The 19,243-nt window shown below is 41.1% G+C and overlaps 1 protein-coding gene across 1 annotated transcript in view; it reads right to left on the reverse strand.

Moving 5' to 3' along the window:
- RAB10 (RAB10, member RAS oncogene family) overlaps positions 1-19,243 on the reverse strand; it is a 49,530-nt gene that overhangs the window by 5,079 nt on the left and 25,208 nt on the right. The window contains exons 2-5 of the mRNA XM_067294490.1: positions 15,865-15,925; positions 4,463-4,601; positions 1,067-1,156; positions 446-547 (exon numbers count right to left, since the gene is read on the reverse strand). Coding sequence (XP_067150591.1) covers positions 446-547; positions 1,067-1,156; positions 4,463-4,601; positions 15,865-15,925 — 392 coding nt within the window. The remainder of the gene's footprint in view (positions 1-445; positions 548-1,066; positions 1,157-4,462; positions 4,602-15,864; positions 15,926-19,243) is intronic.

Genomic DNA, 19,243 nt, shown 5'->3' on the forward strand with positions numbered 1-19,243 from the left:
GGGCTCCGTGACTCTGGTCTCCTCAGGATTTGACTTCAGGCAGCCCGGACAGAAGTCATAAACATTCGAGTTCCCTGTCCACGCAGCAGAAAAGAAAGGTGGCAGGAGGGAAAGGAGAACTCTCTTCCAGATCAGTTCAAATGTTTGAACTCTACAACAGACATCTACAACACAATTACGAGTTTAAGACAGAACAGCTACTAGTTTAGATTCCTTGGCTCTTTGATGCATGTTACTCCCTCTAGGTAGTACCTCTATAATAAGGAAGCATCAAACAAGTATTAGAAGCTTTAACTGTACAATATTCCTCCTACAAGGACTTGTTGATCTTAGGGTAGCAAAATAAGAAGCTGCAACAATTCAGGGAAATTTCAAAAGCAAAAGCAGCCGAAGTTTTAGGATATTTTTTCAAATGATCAGAGAAACAAAACCTGTAAGCACTTACCTTTCGAAGAATGTCTTCTGCTAATGTGAGGAATGCCTTCTCAATGTTTATATTTGCTTTTGCACTAGTTTCGAAAAACCTAATACCATGCTCCCTAGCAATCTAAATGAAAAAAAAGAAAGCAGAAGGTTAGCATTACTGTAGAGTTACTAAATTGGTGCTGCTATAACTTTGGAACTCGCAAAGTTTATGAGCATATAATATTCTTTTAGTGCAGTAGACAGGAGACAAAGTCAGGCAAACTGTCACAAAGAAGATTCAGAACTTAATCATTAAAGGACAGCAATAAAAGTGTGTTAAATTACAAGTCAATGCCTGGACATAAGAAGATAGATAACATACAAACCTGTGACATGACAAGGAACTTAATAAAAGGATGGCTGCAAAATTTTAGTTACCAAAGAAAGCAGAAACTGCAGCTGAACTCATTCCACTTGTGGCAGTTGATGACAATGCAACTGCTGAGAAAACATTCCCTGGACTTACAAACCATGAGCAAATCCAGCTATTTTGTTTGTTCTCTGGCATATCCCATTGTGGCATCTAAACAATCTGGAGACGACAGGAAGTTCTGGCACTGATTTGCTTACTCTGATAAGCAAGTTTTTGTCCAACACTCACCTGTTCTCCTTTTGCTTTAGGGACAACTCTTTTATCTTCCATGTCACACTTGTTTCCTAACAGCATCCTCTCCACATCTTCATTGGCATGCTAAAATAAGATCAAGAGACAGGTTTACACACACACCTCCTCCAACAAACAGTAAATACTTACTTTACCTTTGTATTTCCAAGCTGTTTGAAGTCCAGTCTAGTGTTTACAGGCCTAGCTGACCTGCACTTTCCCGAGTCCTAACAAAGACTGCCAGAAAGCGTTCTTTAGACAGTACCCTTAGACTAAAGGGCTCATATCCTGTCAGCGGAATGAGACAACAGCTACAGCTTTGAGACAGCTCCACCTCCACCCCAACGCTAGTTATTTTTCCCCTTCCATTTTATTCTTGTAGTCTTAGTAGGAAGTCTTCCTTTAAGACAAGGACATTAATCTATCAAATATTGGTTGTCGTATTCAATGACCTAGGAAAAGAATCAGCTTCCTGCCTCACACTTAGCAGTGCCAGGTTTCATATGCTCTAGACAAACACGTTTATAAAAAAGATGCTATGCAGGCCGAAACATTATGGGACAACAACAACAACAACAAAAACTAAGTTGCCAACAACCAAGCTTCAGGTGCTGAAATGGCTACGGTTGACAGTATTTTTAATTTCTTGGTGTTTAAGGGTTACTTTGCATAGTGTTACTGTAGACAAGCAAGTCTCTTAAAGAACTGCAACTATGCTTTCAATCACCCCAAACCCAAATAATCGTTAGTAAAAAGTCCTCTTGCCTATATTTTATTTTCAGAGGAGTTTCTGGGTTAAATAACAAAGGGAAATTAGAGATCTAGCATCATGCTGTTCCTCTGATGCTGAAAACAGAGCAAGACTGTGTGTCAGCTTTGTGTCTTAGATCTTTCTGCAAAGTACCTCACAAAGGCTGGCGGCACACTCATGCAGTGAAACGGGACGCAGACTATATACCAAGCACGCACAAACAGGATATCACAACGGGAAAATTGAAGCGAGGCCAGGCTAATGCTCAAAGTTCAAGTAAAAGTAGGACCACGTATACAGGGAATCCGCTTTGTAAGACGGAACACAGTGCCAATGCTTTCTCAAGGAATACTGAATGAGCAAAAATATCCAGGCAGTTCAATAACTGAAATACTGCCAATGTCCATTACAGTAAGGAAACAATATGCCAAAGATATCCATGAGACCAGCAGAAAAGTTCCAGCAGTCACAGCACAAAGCATCACTTAAGTGGATAACTGAAGTATTTTAAAATCTGACATGAGAAACTTCTTGGAAAGTCTAATCTGCACCTTCACTCCAACAGCCTTAATACTACTTTATGGTAGAAGCATTAACAGAACTAAAGAGGCAAAAGATCCACGTATCCAGTATTCCTGTTTACAGTACTATCCCACTTCACATTCCTCAGGAGAAAGAAGTGTGACCAGAATCACCCCCATTTTTTTCCTTCAGGTCACAAGGAGGAAGGGGACCCAGAGAGCAAAGGTAGATTAAAATTATCTTGTGCGCTGAAAACACTGACTTTTCACGCACACAGAGCTGTTTACACAGCAACAGACATCTTTCAAATGCAGCCAGCCCAAACGCATAATACGAGCACTTGAACAACCTACCGAATGCCTACTAGCCAGGAGGAAAAGTCCATGACATGGTATGCCTTCGCAGAATTTGGGACCTTTAAGTAATTATTTAACAACAATGAAGTTACAATATTCTTAAACATCTTTACCTTTCCTCTTTACTTCTAAATCAGGGCTTACGTATCCTACAGAAGAGCCTCCTTGCAGAAAATTGCAATTTAGAACATCAGCTTTATTAAAAATTCTGAGATGATATCCTTTAAAATATTAACTCCTTGTAAAACCAAAGCACTTAGCTGCTGCTTTTGCAACTACCATTCTCAATAATCCTGTACACATGAGTAGATAACACTTGTCATTGATTTTAGTGAGAAGCCTGAAGATGAGCTGGAATCTCAGTAGAAAGACTTCACCTGTTACTTCTGCACATGCACTTCATTAGTGAGCTTCTTCCATAATAAAAACACTTCCTAAGGTGTCAAACATCACCTGTTGAACTCCAGAAATGCCTTCACAGCACACCTGAAATCAGCCACAGGGATTTCTGCTACACAGATTTGAAAGACTGAGGTCAGCAAATGCATCTGCTATCTCAGACAGAATGGTATGAAGGACGTTCATTACTTACCATCCTGGATATTGCTAAGTTTCTTAAACAAAGCAACTGCAGAATCTACGGGCCTTGGTTTCAAGTTCAGATTCAGCAAACTGCAGAGTCTTTTCCTTTGCTGCCTTACAATTTTGTCTCTCACTTCTCTACCTATATCTATACCTTTCCATAAACAGTATATATTATTCCGTTTCTCCTACAAGGAAATTAAAGGCCTAATATCACATTTTTGTTCTGTAAGAATTTTTCCACCAGCCTCAAGGCTTCAACCAGCAAAGCTTGGCAGCACCTATCTCCTGATGCTCAGTTCCACAAGCTCTTCTCCATGTTTTCTAGGATGAAAAGAAAACTGGAAAACCCACACATTTATTCCATCTGCAGATAGCACAATACAGGTGAAAGCTCACAGCTGAGCTGCTCACACCTCAGGATTCCCCAGGAACAGGCTCTTGAGGACCCAGTCTCTTTTGGTTTCCACACTGGTTTCCTCTGCTCCATTTGACCTCACTTGAAATTTTACCAACTTCTTTCTTTTGGTATTCTTCTAATAAAGGCAAAAATCAGCCATACAGATTTGAATAAATTGCTAACATTTGACAAAAGCAGTCTGCAATACTATCTGCAACAGTCAGCTATAATAAATCTGCAAATATAGCCTAACATCAATTTTGAGGGAATGGAGAGAACCACATTTAATTATCTTTGAGGATTTACACAGCCTAACAAAATAGGTTAGTACTAGAGGGGATCTATTCTCATAGCTACTCCACAAGTTCCATCTTAGCATGATTTCTTTGTGCGCCACTTTGTCCTGGCAGCTCTTCTTGAGAACTTCAATTCCCAGTCATCAAAATCATGTATCCCTTTCCTCCAAGTATTCTCCAGCACAGAAATTAGTTTTGTTCACATTTGAATTTGAACTCTGGCATTTCACTGCAGTGACATCAGCAGCCACAGTGCAGCGTTGTGACCCTTCATGCCACTGCTGAAGGCAGAGTTGAGGGAGGGAAGCAACACACAAGTCAGTCTGAGAGCAGCATCCAAATCCCCGTATTAAATCATCCATAGCACCTCCTGCCTGGGTCGAAACAGAAGCTGCACTCCCAAAACTGAGTTCTGTGGGACTCATCGCATGTTCTATGGGTCACAACAAACAGCTCAAAGTCTAGGATCTTAAAGACACTACTCACCTCATCTATGTTTCTGAGCCACTTGCTGATGTTTTCAAAGCTCTTGGCGTTGGTGATGTCGTATACTAGCATGATTCCCATGGCACCTCTGTAATAAGAGGTGGTGATGGTGTGAAATCGTTCCTGCCCTGCTGTGTCCCTGCGAAGAACAGACGAGAGCGCACATGAGAGGCGAGCACTGCAGCAAGCGGCAAGGTAGATCTGCTAGACAGGAGGGCACGGCGGGTACCTGCTCCCTCACTCCATCACCTAGGACGTGCAATTCTTTCGACGAACGGCAGGATGCACTGTGTGCATCAGCAGGAGCTCCAAGGCAGGCCTGTCCCCTCCCAGACACAGTTAAACATTCAGAGAACAGAAAAGGCAAGTTTCAGTAACCCGGGCTCGTAATAAGGATACAGAAAGTTAAGGCTTGGAATTTTTCTCTTTCGATTTTACTTCAAAGGGGATTTTTTTAAAAACACATTTCAGAGTCAACTATGTCAAAGGCAAAAGATACTGGACTGCTTAACTCAGTTTATATAACTTAGGAGGCAGAAGATGAACAGATGAACAGATCTGTTGAACAGCAAAGTGGTTAGTTATAGTATTAAATAATGCTGGTATCAAGTTATGATAGAAATTTGCTAATTATAAACTTTTTTTTTTTTTTTAACTGAAAGCCATCACAATTAAGTTGTCAACTTGAAAATTGTGCCCAAAAGATGTTTTTATTCTGAAGTTTCATATCTTAAAGTGTTCCAAAGACTTTTTAGTATCAGTGAGACCTGGTACCTGACAGAATATAACCAGGAGAAAGAAATGCTCTAATAATATTTCAACACAACTGTGAGCTTCAGCATTGGGAATGTGTCCGAGTAACCCTAGAAATGTTCTGTCGTCCAAAACATTCTCATTTTACAGAGCAGTTCTTCCAAAACAAACACACAACTGCAAGTCACTTCAGGACTCCAACTGCAGTCTGTAGGTTAAACGTAATAACCACTGACCAGCTTGACTGGACACGGCACACACCTAGCAGATCCAGGACCAAAGTTTCCATACGGAGTTCCTAAAACGTTCTAGGTTGTCTAGCAGTGCTGCTCTAGCAGTCAGAAAAGACTGGAACCGCAGCCAGTGATGACTTGACCCAACGAACCGATCCAGCAAAAGCGCAGGGAACGAGAAGCTCCCTTTCCATCTCCGCAGCTGCTGAGCAGCCAGGAAGACAGTGGCTCAACATTTTCTGGGACTCAGATATTATATATTTACGAGAGAAAAAAACTGTTTTCAGATCAGGTCTATAAAGCTTTAAACTTATCTTAGAAGTTTATATTCCTGAAATTTTAGGTCAAAAGAAGAGTATAAAAATAAATCTAAGATATATACTATAACTTTAATATTATGTTATCAATTTCTATAAGGAAGATGATGAACACTGATTATGAAAGGTTAATGAAGGCGTATTTCTCTTCTAGTCCTGAGACCTTTGATGGGATGCATCACATTTGGTAAAAAAAACAAAAAAACAAAAACTTGCATGCCATTCAGTTGAGTATTTAGAGTGAACTGCACAGACATGCCTTTCAGAGGGCATAAACCCGACAGATTACGTATTTACTGACAGTTTTCAATGATGCTATTCTCACAAGCTAGAAACAAAGGTACCTCCAAATTTAAACGGATTCAAGTTGTGATTAAACATTCCCTAACTGACTTCAGAAAGATTTCAGTCCAGATTTCCACAATTTGAGGCTTTTTTGAGAAACACACTACAGGTATTTGAGACTCTTTTAGAAACACCTGTTTAGCCTCTAATAGAAAACAGCTAAGCATACGTGCAGCGTTCCCCACCTGGCCCACAGGCACCAATTTCCTCATTCAGAAACCAATAGCCTCAGCAAAGATCACAGACTGACGGTAAACTAGTTCAAGCCATTGCCCTTTCAACTGTACCTAGGGGCTAGCAAACGCCTCGTCCGAATACAGAAACCACAAGGCAATTCAGACTGGTGACAATTCAGCTCTCGCCCCCACCAAGCCACCTACCATCGAGCTAAGAAACACCGACTGTAGTTGCTACATCAGGCTGATTAAGCGCACAGCAGAGTTCTGGCCATATATCAGTTTGTTATACGGCAAATAGGGAATAAATCAAAAGCCCTTAAACCCCATGGCGTCAGGGAGGAAAAGTTCCCGAGAGGCAGAGGAAACGCTCTGCAAAGCTGCTGCTTAAAGAATCCCATCAGCTCCGTTTGGCTCGGACCCCAGATCGCTGCTCAGCACACGAGAGCAGCCTGTTTGCGTCCCCCCCTCCCGCCCTTTCCGCATCATCAAGTGGCTTTTCTCATATTCAAGCCATCGATTATACCTACTGAACTGTACAACTTTGCATTTGTCTCTAATGAATTTCCCAGAGCTCTTTTCAAGGGTATTTCTCCAATCAGTCAAAAAAAGTCCGAACTATAATCCAGTCCTCTATATTATCAGTACTTTGCAACTTCATCTTTTCCTGCTTATCTTCAATATAATAACCATACTATTCCTTCATCCAAATCATTAAAGAAAACATTGCCTATCACGAAACTTGGGAAAGACTCCTTCAAAACATCTCAGCAAAACTCCTACTTGCACATAGTTTAATTCCTCCCCCACAAGTTTTGTAGCTGCTTGATAGTTCTTCCACCTAATTCATTTTTCCCCTAACTTGCTTATATGAGGCAGGACAGTGTCAGAAATGCCTTACTGTACTAAATATATATATGTTACTCATTTCTTGTCCTCTCCTAGGTGCCTTCAACTGCCTTGCTTAGTTAACTCCTCCAGTAATTTTTCTGGGAATTGAAACTAAGCAAGTGGATGAAAAGAAGGCTGGGGAGGGAAAAAGCAAGTAACTATTTGCCCTTTCCTCATCTTAATGGATCTCTCCATTCATTATTCAAAGATAACTCTTAATGGATCTGATATCAGGGAACTGATTGAAGCAAACAACACAGGGGAAATGAGTTATGTTTTCGAACTGTCCAAGACTGATGAATCCACCTTGTGTAAATGGCATCAGAGGACCTGAGACCACGTCTTGCTTATCGCTCTAAGTTTCCATTCTTTTGTTCAAACCTCTAAGACATAAGAATCCACTCGAAAGCTATGGGTGCCTCTTAAATGCTTGCTGTAGCTGAGTATCCGTGGAAGCTAGGGAACACCTACACCCGGGGTCTAGAGCGCTCCCTTGCCAGCCCGACCACAGCGGTCAGAAGTTCTCCACACTAAAATAAATGCAGGCAAGGACTAGCAGGGTAGCCAAGGAAAATGAGCCTCTGCTGCACAAGAGGAAACTAAGAACTGGATTTGTTTAGCTGCAAAATGAAGGCAAAGAAGGTTGTCTTGTGTAAATAGTGAGAGGACGGAAAGGAAAAGCACAAGAAAAGCGAAAAATCTATTATTCACTTGCCAATATTCAAATATGCCTACGCTATATGATATTAAAAGCCTAACCAAAAGAGAAGGGAATTTCTGGGACAGCTTTCCAACTGACCTAGCAGAGACCAAAAAAACCTTACAGTGTAGCATGATTTGTATATGAAAGGTTTACATGGTTGCAACAAGAGAGAATACCCGATGATTTATGAAGGTCCTTCCAGTCCACACAGCATGAAATAAAGGTCTTCAGTGTATTAAATCAAGTAATTCCCAGAAAAATAATCCTAAGGTTTTCAATAACGTCCCACGGTATCTTCAATTACTTTTTTAAAAAACTACACTGCAGAATACTGCATTGAACGACTGAGCCTGCACTGCTAACACCAGGTATGCTGCAGAAGCTTTAGCCACCGGGTGGAAGACCTTCCTGCACAGAGGAACATCTGTAAGACACTTCATGACTGGCAAATTTCAGCTTTTCTGAAGAAATATTCGTCCAGAAAAAAGTTATATAGAAATCTATCCATGCCAAATTGTCTCAAAAGCAGTCAACGGCAAAAGAGTTAACTTTTAGACATTCTTGGGGTAATACAAAAATTAGTAAGATTGATCATATCTAATTAGTGGAGCTGTTGGCAGCTTTAGGTGGACATCACCATACTTGTTGCATGCCAGCTCTTGCATACATTAGGAAATCCATACATGTGTAACTATCTCCATTAGCTACACTGATGCAAATTTTTTACTTAGACTCAGCTTGGGTGATTATTTTTGTAATTACTAAGCATGGAACATAAGTTGCTTTAGAAAAGATCATATTCTGAAGCTTAATGCAGAATAAAACAGAAAATTTTGCAGGAAGTTTTCTAGCCAGGTAAATGTGTTCCCAGCTATGATGCACTGACAGAAAAAGTTTTACTTTATGTTCTTCTACACAAATTTAAGAATTGCATATTTAAAAAAAAATGAAGTTATTTCTAGAATTTGGAGTCAGTCAACAAGACTTTAGGAAAACACAATGACATTCAAGTTTTACGTAAAGACATGAGGATCAGAGTGGTAGTTAGGCAGGAAAAAAAAGAAAAAATTAGATGTCTTCAATTCTCCAAATTAAGTGCTTTTTATTACAAAAGCAATTTTGTATTCTTGCTGATTCCATACTAATAGCTGTTCTATTATATCACTATTAAGTATAACCGTTGTATATACCACTGAGGAGAACTTCCCAGTTAAGAGAAGATGATAACTTGTCTTTCTCAGCTTTGGAAGTTCTTCAGGTTCTTATTCTAACTTTTTCGATCTCAACTTTCCGGCATTAGCATTACAAGCAGCCCGCTCAGACGCTTACAGGGCAGCAACTCTGCCAGCAAGCCTGTCCTAGGTGCGAGCAGCAGCAAGTGCTTCACTCACGTACCTACATCCCCGTCTGCTGGAGTTCCTTGTTACGGGCCTGACGACACACACTGCACGTTGGCAGGTTGCCAGGAAAACCGATGAACGGAAAATTCACGAATGAGAAATCAACAGCGGTTAGTCCCCAAGAACCTCTGCACAACCCTGAATATAGCTGTATCCACATATTTTGGTCAGTCTTTAAGAATCAAGGCACTGAAATGCAACTGTATATGCGTGTGGTTGTTTATGAAAGCTTGGATTACCTACTACACTTGCTCGGAAGAGCAAACACCGACCTCTTGAAGAGGCTCATCACTCACTCACTCTTCACATAACCCCACCCTGCTTATAACCCCAGGAAACCTGTACGTAAATCCTGCAGCTGTTTCTTGAACAGCTTTCTGCCCTCCCGCGCTCCACACTGTTAGCACTAGGCTTTTTTTGTTGTTTAAACCAATTCACTCTCCCAGTATCAGCATCCTGCTGGTTCACCTTTGGGATTACCTCCTGGAGTTCCTAGTAATCTGCCCGGACTCCAGAGTCCAGGCACAGAGGCCTCCGAGTAGTTAAGTATTCTCTGCATACGGCTTTCACCGAGTATTTGTGAAGGAGCAGAAAGAGGGCTCCCGGGACACATTTTTCTGCAGTAGCAGAACAGGATGTATCATGACTTCTTTACTTCCAGCCTTATCTCCACCTTTTCCTTTCTCTGCTTCATCCCCATTACACTGAATTAGAACCTCATCTAGTGTCTCCCATCCCCGCTGGTGGATTTCCAGTAACTTTGATTTCCACAGTCCTTGAGCTCAGAGGGCTTCCTTCTTCCTTTGGCATCTGCCACCACTAGGTATTTAAGCATAGCAATAATATTTCCTTTCAGTCTTCACTTCACTGAATGAAAAATCTGGAGCCGACTTCTGTGTGTACCCACAAGCACGTAACAGCCACACCTGGTCGCGCCAGCGGTTCAGCCAGCCTTTCTCCAGCAGCAAACAGCAGAGGTTTTCCCCAGAATATTTTCACAGCTTCCAGGTCTTTGTAGTCCACAGACTTCTGAGATCACTTCAGAGATCACATCTGTATGCTGAACAGTCGCAAACAGACTGTTCTTTTGTGAACTCCCTTTTGAACCCATGTCAATGTGCAGCTACCACAACACCGCGTGATGAGGAGTTGCACAGCTTAACTGCGTGCAGCGTTAAAGTCGCTTCCTTGTGGTTTTCACACGCCACCTTCCAGCCTTGGCTAGAACCAATGTTCTTGTATTGGAAGAGGCAATGAGCAAACCAATCTACCTACCTTTTTCAAGACACTCGTATTTTTAAAAATCCCCTTTGGTCACTTCTCCTGCAAACTGAAGAATCCTAATGTTTTTAGTTGTTCCTTCTAAAACAGCTATTACATCCCTCTGATCATCTTACTTGTCCTTTCCGAAACATGGTAATCAAAACTGTATATTATATTAAACCATGACACTTATTTCCCTGCCCACAGGAAATGATCGCACCCATTGTATCAGAAAAAAGTCACTTTAATTTTTCAATTGCTGCATTTACGCTAGTAAGTTCAGTGAATTACAGGATGCCTTAGCCTTTCAGCTCCCACTGCAAAGCAATTGTACCCAAGCTCCCAGAGCGTATGATATTACATTCTCCACAGCTGCATTTTTAGTTCTATTACTCTGTTCCTCAGAAGTGTTTCATCACTTCTACAATGATAATATTACCTCTCTCTGGAGCAGTAATCATTCTTACTTTGGCTCTTCCCTTCTCCCTCCCTTCTCTGTGCTATGACCATTACTGAAAATATCAGTATCTTTCAAGAAATCCATCAGTGCCCTTCCTTCCAGGTGCCACCCTTCATAAATATTTTTATCTCCAAACGTTTGTACCTATAGCTTTTTGCCAAATCCTGTACTAAATCCCACCATTAGTAACTTTCCACATGGCATCACATCATCAACTGTAGGTCACTGTACTACTTGTCCATTTTTGCTCTTAATTAAGAGGACCCTCGATTCTTCCATCCTTTGCTACCACCGTTGGCTACGCCGTGACCCTTCCTGCACTGACCAAGCTCCTTCCCGCAGGAGGCTCGTCCCAAGAGCAGCCTCCCGTCCTCCTCCTTGCTTGCAGCCCACACTGTGCTGAGCTTGCCCAGCGTAACTCAAGCCGTACAGGAGTTTCATGCACACAAACGCAGTCCTGCTCGCTACCCACCCCACCACTCTCCACTTCCCTTTGTCCCAACCTCCTCTCTCCATTGCAACACCGTTTTGCAACGAAGACGCACGTTAACATTTGGAGCAATATCTTTAATCCTAGCTCGAACTTTACTGAACAGCAGCTCCACTTTTTAACAGCTATGGAATAGCAAGCTGTTTATCGCCTCTGGTGAGGTTTAACTCAGCTTGACCTTGGGTATTCTTACTTCACTTCTGCATATCTTAAAGGTCAAGGCATGACTGAGACATCATCACGTGTGCTTAGTCTCCATACCCTATAATAGGTACATAGCTGTCCTGCTTTTTAGGAAAGAAGCAGAGCTGTATTAGAAAGAGCTGTTCTTATCTGCCATTCTGTGACACTGATCTCTCATCGTGCTAGACAAGGTACGAGAGACTGTCCCCGTCCTGAAGAGTACAAAAATCTGCACTAACCAACACACAAAAGCATAAGAAGTGTCAGGTTTCTGACGATGCTGCAGGGCACTAAAACCCAATGATCTAGCTTTGCAGACAGAGAGCAGCTCCTATACAAGGACAGCAGCATGCAGAAGATTTAATGCGTTTAACGCATGGTGATGGAGGATTACATGGTTCAGTGAGAGGCAGGTTAATATAGTAATTTTAAATTGAGAAACAGTTTATTTCTATTGTTTTCTGTATGAGAAAAGAAATACACCCTTCACCTTTGTAAATACCAAATGCTACTTAATCAAATACTTAATTGTCCCCACTGATGTAGAAACCTTTCAAGGCTTGTTCTGCAAGCTACAGGTTTGTTCAGTCATCGCTTTTGCCAGCGATGGTTTATCAAGCCCAGGTCCTTTGTAAACACTGGGCAACTTTATGTAAAGAAACTCCTTCATATTTGGAAAATGGCTAACATATACTAAGTTCTTTAGTGTACAAAATTATCTGTTAGCATCTGTCATTTTGGAAACAGCTGAATTTCACTATTCTGAAATGAAGATGAATGTCAAGTACTGAAAAAACCTCAAGGTAGGTATCAATCTAAATAAGCACTACCACCACCACCACCAATAATAATAATAATAATAATACAAGACAAAACTACCTTTGCTTCCCAAGATGTTTAAAAATAAAATGGATGGATAACAAGCAAGAAGAGAACAGCATTCCATTTTAGAGACCCACTGCTGAACTTGCAGTTGGGGACGAGGCCAGACACAGTTATTGCACCCAGTATCCCGTTTTTGTCAGGGACCAGAAGCAGCAGCTCAGAAACTCATACAAGAAACAGGGCAAACAAAGTGACACACAATCTCAGAAACGGGTTGATTGCTTTCGGGGGGGGGGGGGGGGCAGACAGAAATGAACAGTCATTCCTCCTTTAAATTCTGAACATGGATATCCTGCCTAAAACACACCTGAGGCACAGGCATAACTGCAACGTAACTGGAAGCACCCAAGTACCAAGTGTCCCGTCTCCTGTCCTTAACTGAAACTGAGTCTGTTTTCTCTTCACTGAAGCTCTTTTGTTATCTTCTGATCAGCTTATTCAAGTATGGTAGCCGCATCCCCGTGAAAGCTCTACCCATGATTCAGAATATATTCTTTAAATCGATTCAGCTATGTTAGCTTTTGTGCATTTACATCAGCAACAGAAGCACATTCCCTCCTCTCGGCACAAAGCAAGAAAAGCTATCAGCACAGCCGCAAGTTTAGTGGGGAAACCCTTGGCCCCAGTGCATCCCTTGCTTACTGAGCTACTGCGGAGGGGACGAGGTGTTGTCCTGGAAATATGTTATGTAACTCCCAGAAATAAAGGTTCAGTTTAAATACAGGAAGTGACAGTTAAATATAGATGCGTTACACAAAATAAAGTATCTTAACCAAAACACATTGCTATTCTAGCTACCAGCAAACCACTGCTGGGCAAAAATCCTTTTAGAGGCAAAGATGGAAATGGCAGAGTCTTAGATAAAGCCCCATATTTTTTGCATGACGAGCGTGTGCCATAGGAAACTTTATCCAAAACTTGACAAGTTTAATTTCAAAAGTGAAATTTCAAACTGTCAGGAACAAGGAGCATGCTTTTGTAGATTCACAAACCACCTCTCATCTTTGCAACACTTAAAGGTTGCAACTACACTTAAATACTCCTAGTAAAAATTCCATGCTTGCTTACCAGGTCATCCGTCATTTACAGTCAGAACAACCATCCCATGAATCATATGCTTCTTGAGCTCAACTCCCCAGAAATCTGTTGAAGTTATTTTACAATGCATTCAGTGAACTTTGGGAAAGCTAGCAATTCCCTATGTGTTACTTCACAGTATTTCTTGACTTTGTCCCATCAACACTCCTCACTCGGAAAGCGGTTACTTTGGAGTGCTGCACCAGGAAACACGTCTCAATTAAAGATGCTAAAAAAATTTTGAAGAGTTCCATGTCCAACAATCAGGAATAGTCTATTCCAAGACACCTAGGGCATGAGTTTGTCAGTGTTCATTTATTTGGTACAAAATATGAGTATTCTGTCAATATCTAACAATCAGAACCACATGTTAGCATGATCACGCTGAGAACCTGTATCGTAGTACTTTAAGGTCTTCCGGGGGGGAAGTGAAGTTACTTGCCAAAGCTATACAAGATTAATATTTGTATTAGAATAAAACTCAGCCCATCCAAACCTCTCTTCATTTCTCTAAGCATCTAAACCCCACAGTGCTTACAATTTCATGACAGCTTGCTTGTCTGTCTATACACACATTCCACATCCTCAGTATTCCATATATTCAATTATTACATTTCATGAGGATTTTTTCCGATGTTTAGTCTAAGACTTTGTTTTAAGTCATTTCAGTGTTTTGTTCTATCCTTCTATCCTATTGAAATTCACAGCATCCATCCTGGTTTGGTAAAAAAAATACGATGCACAAAATGATTGTTAGAAGTTATGCTTTGATTTGGGTTGAAAATCTGAATGTTAGCAGTCCAACAGACTAAGATCATAGCAACAGATCCCCAGTAACTCGATCGGGGAAGCTATATTACACCTGAATGCCTCTTTAGCCTGAATGGCTCAGTCTCTTCCTTTTTATTGCTCTGCTTTCAGTTCCCAGCTTATCTACAACTATCCTTCTTTAGGCATCCCAGCCTAAAACACTGCCCTTACGGAGAGGCTGCCCTCTGTTGCTCCCCAACGAAGCGTTCCTGGGCACTGAGTTACTTCAGCATCCACGTGCTTCTTTATCCACCAGCTACGCGGTTTTTAAAACAAAATCAATTTTGACAACTCTCCTCTTCTCCGGACACAAACTAAATAGCTAAGCTGGCGCATTTCGGCTAAGGAGGTGCTCACAGGACTGGGATAGGAGACACAGCTGAGGGACGGTGCACACTCAGAGCAGTGGTAACCCAAAGGGTTCAGAAAACATCCGTCGGGAAGGCTGATCGTTCAGCCAGTCTCACGGCAGTAGAAAGACGGCTCAGAGGAAGAACAATGCTTCCTTCTGGCTAAAATCCATGCTGCAGAGTACCACGAGTTCGGCATTTACAAATGTCAAACATCATCAAGCAATAAATAAGGATTTTATTGGCGAGCGACAAAACGGGCAAACTCAAGTTCTGAACTCAAAGTAAAGCTAGAGAGTGCGTCAGTGATACGTGCGCTTGGCTGTGGAGGGAGTTCAAACAAAAACGCAAGCTAGGAGAAGCCACTAACTTTCTTGCCCTAACTTGCTAAGGGGCTAGTAAAATGGAAAGAATCTCCAGCTAGACATGCATAAAAAGCTAAAGGAAAACAAAGTTTAAGTTTTGCCTCATGTTAGACTTTCCTACAGAAAAGTAGTCATCTTCTCAGCCAACTGAGAAACTGTCCACAGTTTATTATGGAAAAAAATAAGTGCAGAGAGGAACTGCAGTTTCTTGCTGATGCAAAGGAAGGCTGACAGGTCAATTTAAAATAGATTCAAGACAACTTGTAGTTTAAAAATTCTAGTTTTAAAACACTTCCCACTAAAACACAGACTACTAATATCCTTGTCCTTCCAAACAGGAGAGTTGCCAACAGCCTGTCCAAAGTAATGGTCCAGTAACAGCAGTTACACATGCAACGCAGATCTTTTCCCTATTTCTTGAAAAAAGCTGAAGAGAGTGAGCAGGATCTATTAAAATGTCGCACTAGTTTAAACAACTTCAGACAGTGCTGGCACTCCACTTTTCAGTTTTAACACATGGAGCTTTTCACACATGGAGTTTTACCACTGCTGGAAATACACACCACAGTTATGAAATTAGATTCCTGAACGTAACCTCGGCAATCTCAGTCTCTTCTGAGATTACACTTCACTCAGATAGCTTCTTGCAGAAGCAGGTTTAAGAGCACGCCACCAGATAGCTCCTTGGGTACATTACTCACCATATCTGTAGCTTGATCTTCTTTCCTTGTAATTCAACAGTTTTAATCTTGAAGTCTATCCCTAAAATAAATAAATACATAAAAAATAATTGGTATTTATTTACAAAAGAGCAATTCCACATCAACTCAGAATTGTTTCAAACAGCTTTTTCTCTTCTTCTATTGAATTGTCAGGCAAATCAAGAACATCAGAATAAGCTGGAAAGCAAGAGGATGGCTACCAACGCAAACAGGGCCTCAGAGAGTCTACACAACTGGTCAAACTTCAGACACTTTCAAGTGTTTAAGATGATCTGGCCTAAAAGACTTTTAAACATCTTGCTTAGTTTTAAGAGCAATGAAAAATATCAAGCTTTTACAATTTTTCTGAAGAACTTCTAACAAAGGAAATTTTGGGGTTTGGTGTAAATTTAAACATCCTAATTAAAATAGCAAGTTTTTTCTTATTTTTTAAAAATATTATTTTCCCAAAAGATGAAACCATGTTTTTTTTAAACAACTTTTATGCCTAATCCTTGTGATTAGGCACTATTTCAGAAAACACCTCCCAAAAAACTGCCAAGCTTTTTTTCTGAGATTCTCCTTTCTTTTAATCCTAAATAATCTACTTGTAAGAATAAGATTAACCTCAAAAATCTTAATGCTTGTTACCTGTTTAACTGAATTTGAAGAGGTCAGTGGGAGAGCTTAAAACAGAGCATGTGGCAAGACTGCAGACTATTAAAAATAGCCGTCTTGCCTTTTACACTGTTGATACATTTCAGACCTTCCGCTGCTTGTCTCTTGGATTCAACACACACACAAAGTTTATAAACAGTCAACCTCAAGCTTCAATAACGTAAACAGAAAGCTTTAAGTGACATGAAGCTTTTACCAGCAATAAAACGCAAGTTATCTCCATCAGAATTACTTGGAACCCAACCACTACTTCTCTTCATCCGAGTTCATCTCTGGTCCTGCCTCTGGCTTTGTACGAGGGAAGTCACGACGTGACAGAAGGGCCTAACCATGTCTCTCAAAACTTAGGATAAGCTGAGGTCATCTTCAATGACAGAGCATGAATGAGGTTTTACTTTTAATATCAACTAATACAAAATAATTCACATGTTAAATTGTGGCAAAATCTGAAACGGTTCTGCAGGGAAGTTAGCTGAGTATGGGATATGCAAGGACTGACCAAAGGGGAGAGGAAGGACAGGAAACTATCAAACTGGAGACAGATCATTAGCCAAGATCAGTGCTGAAACCAGTATTTAATATTTGCATTACTAATTCTGGTGTAATAAATTGCCATATTAAAGTCTGCTGCTCACGAAATTGAGAGGCATTCTAAAAAGCACAATTAAAATAAGAAATCGGTAACCTTGAAGAAAAAACCAAGGGATGGATGTCAGTAGTACAAAATGCAGTATTACCTGCCTGTTAACCAAGAATTTCTTTTACGAATCAGCAGCTGTTTCTAAGCAACAAAAAGAGGAAAGACTGAAGGCTAAGAAATTACCATTTTACCTTCATGGAATAACTATATACCAACAGAGAGGCAATTCTAAAATGGACAAATACAGTCTTGCACGCACCTAGTGAGAAATGTCCAGCAAAGTTAGGGAAATAAGAACATCATCGTGTAAGACCTGGTGAAAACCGTATCACTCTTGTCCAGAAAAGACGGACTCGGATCGAGGCAGGGGCAATCCAAGGCAAGTCAGGACGAGGAAGCCCCAGCTCCTCCGGATCAAGAGGGACTCAAGGACCCCGTCTTGTTGCAACCTCGTTCTCCCCAAATGCTTACAAGTACTGGCATAGACGATATCCAGCGGAGCTGGAACACCAACAGCGGTCTCCTCAAAATGCTCTGAGAGTAATTAGACATCAGAGGTCTGGTTTTCAATTCAAATCAGAGAACCAACACTGATGATTTTTCATGTTTTCTAAAAATCTGCTTATATTTAGCCTTTTTTTAAGCAGCAGCTGAAGTCACAAATTTCCCTCCTAAATCTACAAAGTCATTTTACACCAATTAAGATTAAACAGAGTTTAGGAAACATTACTTTATATATAACAAGTCTACATGAGAAATCTGGTTTAAACGCTACAAAGTTTAACTCCTTTCATCCCAAATATACTGTAAGCAGTACTTCATTTTAAAGTTGAAATATTAAATTCTTTTACCTAAAAATCAGAGCACCCGAGCCTCTCTGAGAACAGCTACACAACCGGGGGGGAAGGCGAGGGGAGGGGAGGCGAACGCCCCTTCCCCACAGGCCTGTTTCATGCAGAGGCAGGAACGCTTGCACTAGATGGACAGCTAGTAAATATACAACAAAAAAGAAAATGGAGAAAAAACCCTGAAATGATTATCAAATACAGTTCTTCACAGAGCCTCTTATGCCATCCGTAACAGTAGTTTTCAAGTATTTCATAAACACTAATCTAAGCTTAAAGGGGCAAAATTCCCCATTTCTAGGGATTTAAAGCAAGGCAGCAATTAAAGGCCAAAGTTGTCCCCTAATTCTAGGATGTCAGCTTGGAACTTTTAGACTCCAATTGCAGGTTACCTGGCACAGACCTTTTATTTGAAATACTCTGTTAGCTGTCAGGAAGTCCAGTCCACAGGAGTCCAGCGCGATACCAGTAAAGGGAGCATTTCTATGAAGCTCTGCAGAAGTTTCAACAAAACCTAAGCAGTCGGGCATTCAAAGGCACCTTGCTAAAGGCCTCTAACAACGCAAAAGATTTCAAGCTTTAAAAAAATAACACACTAAGGAAGGCTCTTATGTGACGCGGTTGCTTCTAAAGGAAGCAAGTTTCCTCCCCCGCGGCAGCTCCCAGCTCCGTGGCCGGGGCTCCCTCCGCCGGACACGAGCCATGCACGTAGCCGCCAGCAAATCGGCGGACGACAGCTCAAAGCGTTCGATTCGTCGCAGCTAGCCGAGCAATATTGCATTACTCATGTTAAGCTAAACTTGTACATCAATATAGCTGGGATCATATATACGGGGTTTGAAAAACAAACCCGCTAAATGGCTAACAGCCAACATGCAAAACTGCCCAAAAAGCAGTTGAGTTAGTTTTAACCACCCCCCCCCCCGCTGTGCTGCTTTCAGCCAAGCCATTCGCTATGATGTCGTGTTCCACAGCAATATTTGCGTATCAAACATTAATAGCACACAGCATTTGCCAAGGGATCATAAATAAAAGTATTTTATACAGTGACGCTTACTTGTAGGTTCTGCCCAGAGAGCAGGATGTTTGACAGGCACTTTTTACGCATTAAGATAAAGGAAGCTGCTAAGCTAGCCAAATAAGTTAACTCTTTTCTGCACCGAGAGGGGTTTAGCTAACTTCAGTATTTAGGGATAAAATAAATCTCTAATACCAC

Source organism: Apteryx mantelli, chromosome 3 (genome assembly GCF_036417845.1).
Source record: "Apteryx mantelli isolate bAptMan1 chromosome 3, bAptMan1.hap1, whole genome shotgun sequence".
Taxonomy (NCBI): Eukaryota; Metazoa; Chordata; class Aves; order Apterygiformes; family Apterygidae; genus Apteryx; species Apteryx mantelli.